This window comes from Dendroctonus ponderosae, unplaced genomic scaffold, assembly GCF_020466585.1.
Source record: "Dendroctonus ponderosae isolate FM_Combo_2020 unplaced genomic scaffold, Dpon_F_20191213v2 Dpon_F_20191213_7, whole genome shotgun sequence".
Lineage (NCBI taxonomy): Eukaryota > Metazoa > Arthropoda > Insecta > Coleoptera > Curculionidae > Dendroctonus > Dendroctonus ponderosae.
Genome location: NW_026018916.1, coordinates 10,531,275 through 10,539,990, shown reverse-complemented (window position 1 = coordinate 10,539,990; position 8,716 = coordinate 10,531,275). Strand labels below are relative to the sequence as shown.

Here is an 8,716-nt window from a genome sequence, read left to right as displayed (position 1 = left end):
AATCGTCTCAAAAAAGGTATAAACCATCTTAATTTTAGTGCTATCGGCAGCTTTATTCACTAGTCAATTGTTTGTCGTATAGACCATCACTCTACGTTGAGCCGTGCAGACAGATTGATGCTATTAATGTTGGATCGGGATTTAAGCAATCATTACTGAAATGGCCACGATCGTAATTAAAATACTGTTTTCTCACGTTTTGCAACAATGTTCCAAGCAAAGTAACTTAAATTGGGCGAATATTTTGAACTAATTAACTAGGAGAAATAACAAGTTCTAATCTAGGTAATTAACTAAATGACATTAATATTTAAATTGTAAATGAGAGACGTAGAATTTGAATACCGTTTCGGTCGAAATATTGATTGTTTTGAATCATGAAACATTTCATTGTACGAGTAAACAAACACCAACCAAAATTTGTACCCAATATGTTCAGTAGCAAAACAATTAGGTTTATTGGAACAAATATTCAATAAAATATAATACGAAAAACACCGATTCTTTGACATACGTAATAGTTAAGACTAAAAATGTTTTATTCAAATGAAACATTAATTATACCATTTTATTAATGAAAGATGCAAGCCACGCCAATCACTAAAGGATGTCGCAATGCCTAGACCCGACCTTTGTCCATTAAATGTCGATTAGTGCTTAAACCACTATAAAACAAACATAAAAATAAAAAGGAAATCGCTGGAATAAACACACAGCACCGTGACAGACAGGAAATAAAGCGAACAGCATTAAAATCAATTAGCTTAACTTTCAGCAACAAGAGAATAAATAAACTGCTTTCAGTTTGTCCAGTTTTTGATGTAATTCGCTTTTGCACTTTTTGTGTGATCATTTTTTACAGTTGCTGAATTTTTATTTAATTTTTCTGCACCTAAATGATTTTCGTAGTCTTTTTGGGAAGATCTACCCGGCTTTCTTCAAGAGTTTCCTATGAAGCATTAATTTCCATGTTTGCTTAAAGCTCCAGATTTTGCAATTCTGTCTTAATAATGAGACTTTGAATCCGCCGATTGATTGCTTATACTTAATACGTCCGTCAATTTATCAAATTTGTCCGATGGCTTCGAACAAAAGGTCGAAATTATGTTTACCCTTCACGCTTTAATTATCCCCAAATGCAACCCATCGAGGCAAAAGCAATATTTTCGTGTATTTCCCTACATGAGATACCGGCTAGATTAATTTTCGGAAATAACCTTTAAACCGCGTTAAGTTAGGTTTAGGAAGGTGTCCGATTTGCTAATCAGCCATCAACCTCGATATATTTTGGTAAAATTCGATCAATTAGACGAGATTATGGTGATCTTGAGCCAGGAAAACTCTATATTGTCTCTGATTGACCAGGAACTTTTAAATGTAATCAGTTGAAACTCACTGAATATAATGTTCTTAGATCATAAGTATTCCAAAAAAATTGTTTCTAATTTTATTGAAAGACTAAATCCATTAAAAATGTCTGTTTCCATTTGACACAATTTAGTAACCCAAGATGTAATAAATTAGGCAATATCAAATTTAATGGTGCCTTAATAATCCGATCTGATACTTCGTTATCGGTTAGAAGTGGACTGCTTCCATGACCGCCCGATAAATCGATCCCATAAATTTTTATGATTCCTTTCTCAATTCAGGGAACTTCTTTATTCTTTTAGATTTAAGCATGGGAACCTTCGCATGAGTTAAACAGAGGAGTAAATGTCAAATTTTAAAGTAAATTTAAGGAAGTAAAAAATAATAAAGCAGAAGCTTACTAATATTGTCATCAATATTAATTTACAGATTTCGTACATCTGCTTAAAAGGTCTAAAGAGGTCAATGTAAAATGTGCCAAAAAGCAATTTTTGTTGGATGTATCGATTACAAGGCAAATTTTGTAATTGGGTATTTGAATGTAATTAATTTTATTTTTTATTATTTTAATTTTACTGGTTTGTTTAAAAACTGTTCAAATTTATACAGGGTTTTCTCTCCGACTGGGCGTTTGAAACTTTTGAAAAGAGCAACTAGAGCCCTTTTTAAAACTTTTTTAAAGTTATTAATAAAATTTAAGAACTCTGAACAATTTCAGATTTCAACTAAATCGGCTCGTCAATCATGATCGCCCATAGTTAAGGTGAAAACGAGCTCAAATGCATTTACAATTAAGAAATTCAAACTGACTCATTCTGTCCACACACAGCTAGAAAAGAACAGCGACTTTTTTACTTTTGAAAGTAAATTATCAGGTAGAAATCACATTTCAGAGACTCTTAAATTCCTGGCAAAGTAATATGAATATTAAGATTGGAAAATTTGCATTTTGAGGGCAGAATGACTGTGCGTAAATGGCATGCCTTCCGTGTTGATGAATGGTCACGCGTATCCTGACTTTTGCCACTCGTTTTTTTTTCAGATTAAACGTCTATTTAATGGTAATTTATTATACTCAAATCGTATATTGCTTAAGGGTGGATTTCCGCCCTTTCTGCTGTATTTACGAAAATATTAGTAGCTAATTTTATCGATAGGTTTTCACATTTGCAAATGAATTGCCTCATATAAATTCAACTGAATCGTCGGTTGGCTATCGAATTAACCGAAATATTGGATGGTAATATTGAAAGCAGATATGTAGGAGACAACCTGTGGCATATTAATTAAGATTTATTTCGTGATTAATTTTGTACCCTTAGGGTCTCAATTCCAAGTATGCTTAAACGCCTACCCGATAGCTGAATAGAGCCGTTTGCTTTGCAGTGAGAAGGATAATATCCGCTGATCAAACCTTGTTATTAGGCTATTGTGTTTATACGCTGTCAACATAATGCCAATAGATTTAATTAAGCAAAAAGCACATAATTATTTTACAATAATGTGGTTTACAAAGGCATACAAAGGTTTACAAGACATTTCATCTTCGCTAAATTACTTTTCCATTTATATTGCAGTTTTATTTGCAAATTCTCAAAAATCTGTTTCACATTAATCCTCCAAGAGTCCTAAAATACGAACTTCTCTCATCAACTATCTGCTTTACATACAAGTCATTGGTGTATTTTCAGTTGATTCAGTTAATGATAAAATTATGTTGCTGTTGTTAATTTTATTATAGTTCTTTGAATAATCTTTGCCGCAAGGCTGCATAAAATATTGAAACTAAAAAATTAAGTTCAATTTCTCTAAAAATCTAAGCTAAAAAGTATCCTTCAAGCTTAGGCACACCTCTTGTCGATTCACGATAACTCATGCATCACCTTTCACCTAATTGCCCATTACATTTTCCTGAACGCCATTTGGCAAAAGTTTCTGGTTTATCAATAAAAACTGGGCCTTCGAAGGGCACAGGAAAGGCATAATGTTCTAAAAGTCGAAGCTTTAAAACATACCAGGGTGACTATTACTTTGGCTTAGTTTATATGTAAATTGGATACAATTTGTGATTTTTTTTACGAAAACGTATATTTAAATCACTGGATATAAACCTTAAAACACTAGAATTTCATAAATTCCGTCATTGTTCTTTCATAAACCCGTGATGGCATCATAATTTAAAGGCATGAAGCGGAGCTCACCCAATACTTTTCAACATAACTACTGTATCATATTTTCTGGTGTATTATATTTTACTACTGCTGGGACTTTTCCGCACGGTTTATTTCATAAATATTACATATCGCGTTCTTCAGTGATAATTTCGACGAAAACCGTTGCCTCCCGTTTTTCGTCTGACTTAAATCTTAAATATCGCATCCTTACCTTATCTCGCATACAGAGTACGGTAAGATTGCTTTTCGTATCAGACTGTGATATTTTGAATCTAGTAAATATGTTCACTTGAACACGTAAAATTGTGTTTCTTATCTATTGCTTGGAAATGCAGATAAAGTTGAGTTTGGACGAATAAGTCGTAAGAGAGGTTTGATTACGGTGTAGAATACTACTCCATTAAACATATAATAGTTTTACTGAAAACCCCGTTTAAATTATAGCGAGAGTTACAAAAAGAAAGCTAATGATTCATAGACGTATGTAGTTGCACAAAATTGAAAATGTTGGGTTACTAATATAAATTAAACTGGATTTAAATCTCTACTTAATATTTTAAAACGATCAAAATTATTCCATCACTTAGAAGATTTTTGACAAATTAGGTAAATAATGTCATTATTATTTCAAACAAATATTATAAAAAGAAGTTAATGCAAAGCGAAATCCTAAATTTAGCGACAAATAGGGATTATAAAACCAATCGATTTGACTTAAATTTATAGACCGCTGGAAGCATATTCCCAATTGCTCAATTACGGATTCAGTATCATTTGGTCGTTACTGAAATTTATATAAATGAAATGGCTCGATCTACAGCCTCAACTTGTTCGAGCGATAAAACTTCATTTTGCAACAAGTAGTTCACTCCCTACAAGCACCTAAACTGACTATACTCAAACAATCGCAAAATATTAACAGTAATAATATTAATAAATTGCTGCTAAGCAGTTTAAATCTGATTTTCAGTGTTTAAAATACAATTTTTGTGTGAAAACTTTAAACTCTCATACAAAACAAAGTTCGTACATTTTCGGCCATTAGTAGAAATTAATTTCCAAGTTAAGCATTCATATGAATATAGTACCCTCCAAATTGTCGAAACTAAAACAAGCAAAATCATAATTTTTGGATAAATTTCATGGGCCAATTGAGAGAGACTTTTAAGCAATTCAAATCTGCTTTCAATGTTTAAAAGCGATTTTGGAGTGAAAATTACATTCCGAAACTGGGGAATTTTCAGGCTTAAAGTCCTTCGCAAATTAGAATTTCTTCTTGACGTTTGCCAAGCACGAGTGGTTTCCATCTTGGGTAGTTTTCTGAAATGCATCTTTAAACATTTTAGGAAGAAATCCTGTCTATGATGGCCAACAAACCATGTTTTCATCAGTTTCATAAAGCACGTATGAAAACTGAATACTGCCACACAAAAATTGGTTTCATATTTCCAAAGTTTTGCACAAATCCGATTATTTTATTTAAATCAATTTAATAAATATATAATATTAATAATGTTTAAAAATATCTATCAATTGAAAGTAGATTCTATTGAAAAAAAAGTTGATGCCTATTATTCAAGTATTAAAAATACCTACAATATAAAGCAAACTAAATTACATTTTATCATCATCATTAAAAAAAAAACTAATAAAACCACCGATTAATATAAGCATAGATAGTTATAGCAAATTTAAAAAACGTTTAATCTCGGAGGTATTTTTTGGTTAGTTGAGCATGCAAATTAACGGTTTTTAATTTAGTTTGGTTCATTTTTGAGGCATTTTAATACTTAAGCAAGGTATGAATTTTTTTTCAATAACATCATCATTTCATAAGTTATGCACAACAAACGTTTTTCGCACATTCTTTCATTAGTTAAACAATGTTGTATTGATTCAATATTCTGACGACCTGCCGAAAGGCTTCTAATAATCGTTTACGTCAATTGTGCATTAAAAAATTTTTATCCGACTGGACTACTTACGCCTTTAAGTGGGTTAGATTTTAGCCAAGCTAAATTTCGCAACAAAAATTGTTCAAAATACAATGTTTTCATCATTTTTTATAGTTAAGCTGCTTGCTGAGTTAAGACGAAATGTTAGTTTCTTTTGCCGATTTACTTAGCCAAGATAAACTCTTTTTTTTATGTAAATGAGAAAGATCTTCTATACCAGTTTCAAAGTTATACTGTTACCTTATTAAGATTCAGTTGCATGCAAATACCTCGCTTTTCAGACGTGCTACTACTTCAAAATACTTTGCCTGTACTTACCGAATAATACCCTTTTAATTCTCGGCAAAATGTTCGTTTTTCTTGTATAATTACCTAGCAAACAACAAATGTTTGCTTCATATTTAAGAGCCACGTCGCAATTTTTCTTTACGCAACTATCCGAAGGCCTTTTATTGAGAAATATAAAGCATACGATAAAAGCTTTAACTGGGGAAAGTCAATATCACTCGACAAATCCCTTTTAAAAACTAATTGGACGATTTATCCAGGTTTTCTGAGCTATTTGAAATACCATACAAAAGTAATGGTCGATTTTGCAAATTATTGTTATAAAGGCTAAGAGAACGATTTTTAAACTGAATAAACTCTTCGCAATATTTTCAATTCAATTTTGAGGATATTTCAGATGCAAAATAATGCATTTCTTTCGCTCGAGATTAATCAATAGTATCTTGTCACAACTACACTAAATCTACTGCGTTTCCACACGCTTATAGAAAAATTATTTTTACTAACTTTAAGAAAAAGATTATTTTTCACGAGAGTCATTTTGCATCGTACAAAACTACAATTCCCCCATTTGACTCTTTTTCAGATGTATACAAAATTTTGCAGAGTATTAATTGGGTTCAAGCGCAAAGTAATTTGTTTTAGAAAAGATCGAAAAGTATCATACGAAAAAGTTTAACAAAAAGTGAAACTACGTTAACGTTTGAAAGTACATCGATCTAAGGTAGAAGAGTTATATTTTTTCCAAAATTATATTGCTTTCATATCAGAAAATTATTTATTTTGCAAAATATAAAAATTTTAAGAATATTTGTAATATGGAAATAAAGATATTTTTTTGAAAATATTCTAAAAGTTGTTTTTTTTAGAGCAGATCGAAGTAATTATTTGTATATTTTAGAAAAGATCTTAGATCTGCTCTCCTTTTTGTGGTGGCAATTTTTGCTTTTGCCAAAAAACTACTTTGTTCTTGAGCCAATTTCGTATTTTTCCAGACTCTTTGTGAACAACTGAAAAAAATAATTCTAACGATGGTACATTTTATGTTCAAACCATGCAGAACTTTTTACGTATTTATTCTTTACTTTAAATTAGTAATTAAAAAGTTTAATGAGTGGCTACAAATTCAATACGCATAGCAAGTGTAATGATAACCAAAATGAGAATCGAAGGCACAGACCTTGAGCAATTTTTATTAGCAAAATGATATAATTAAAAACAGTATTTTTTGATTAAAATCTAAATTTTGAGTCAGCCGTTATAATAAACTAAAATAAACTTACCTTCTAAAATCTCTACTCCAACAAGCATAAATCACCGGATTCATACTGGAATTGATCCATCCAAGCCATGTTACAACAGCGAGGACAATTTTCTCATGCCAAATGCACTGCAGGCAAAACCCCGACAGCAAGTTCACTACAAAAAACGGCAACCAACACACTATGAACACGCCCATTACAATTCCCAGAGTCTTAGCAGCTTTCTTTTCCTTCGCAAATTTCACCAGCTTGCGACTAAGCGAAAAGTTCTTGCTGTGTGTGCCTAAACGGGTAGAAGGTATTCTATTAAGGCCATTATTTGCCAGAGCGGTCAGAGGTTCATCTTCAGCAGTACTGTACAGATTCCGGTTTTCGGTCTGAGGAGTTTTACACGTTCCGCCCCTATGAATTCTAAGGGTGAGCTCAAGCTCACCTGCTCCGATAAGAATTTGTTTAGTACCAAGTCGTAAGCTTCTTGTTTGCGCCACGGCGGCTCTATAAATACGGTAGTATGTGAAAACCATCACGAAAAGCGGCACGTAAAATGATATAGTGGAGGAGAATATTAAATAGCCCAAATGTTCAGTGAAGGGGCATTTGTATTTGGGGATGGGTTCAGTCCTAACTGCCCGCCACCAAAGTATAGCTGGAAAGGAGATGGCACTGGAGCAGATCCAAACAGCCGCTATTAGAACTACAGATCTGAGCCGAGTCATACGCATTGGGTATGCGATGGGATCAGTAATCGCCCAATATCGATCCAAACTAATCACACACAAGTTCAAAATAGACGCAGTGGAAAAGAGAACATCCAGTGATCTCCAAATATCGCACCAGTCTGGTCCAAAAAACCACGTGTGTCCGAGCACTTCATAGAGCGCACTAAAAGGCATCACTACTAATCCCACTAAGCAATCAGCTACAGCTAAGGACATAATAAAATAGTTTGTTGGCGTGTGCAAATATCTCTCTCGCACTACGGCCGCTACCACCAAAGAGTTCCCGAACACCGTGCCCAACGAAAAAAACAGCAGCATGGAAACAAGAACAGCTCGATTCTGGATCAGTTCGGTCCATTTTTCCCATGCCTCGTTTTCTGGATCGGTCCAGTTACTGCTGAGATTAACGTAAGTCCAGTTTACCCAGTCTACGACCAAGGAAAAGTCGCTGTTGTTCATACTGATGCGTCAAGAGGATCATTTCTGGAACAAAAGAAATTCAAGAGTTAAGAAAAATTGATGAAGTTGGTCTGAACGCCCACAGCTTATAAAGTGTCTGCAGAATATCCACAGAAAATCTTGTTGCGGATTCCGGGTGTAAAAGGATGAGGATTTACAAGAATTTGTCCGACTCCAAAAGTGGATGATTTTCCAAAAATGGAGAGTCTCAGTTAAGATTAAGATATGAACCGAATTCTTATCGGTTTCTTTCGGACAAATTTTAAATCAGTTAACATCTTTTTATACAAACTTCTTTTTGGGTATTTCGCCTCAAAATTTTTTTATTACAGATTGATAAATAGTGCTCCTATTTCGCAATAAGAACGAATTATTTGTCAAAAAGTAATCAAAAACTATCACCTAGAGGGTATCCTGCGACACACTTAGGCTCAAGCTATAAGAGAAAATTCCAATTAGTAGAGAAATTAATTTGAGAAATTACCTTG

General features: G+C 33.0%; 1 protein-coding gene across 1 annotated transcript in view; it reads right to left on the bottom strand.

Moving 5' to 3' along the window:
- Window positions 1-8,262, bottom strand: part of LOC109543130 (dopamine receptor 2) — a 68,710-nt gene extending 60,448 nt beyond the window's left edge. Inside the window, exon 1 of the mRNA XM_019912677.2 lies at window positions 7,072-8,262. Coding sequence (XP_019768236.1) covers window positions 7,072-8,228 — 1,157 coding nt within the window. The 5' untranslated portion in view covers window positions 8,229-8,262. The remainder of the gene's footprint in view (window positions 1-7,071) is intronic.
- Window positions 8,263-8,716: the final 454 nt, after the last annotated feature.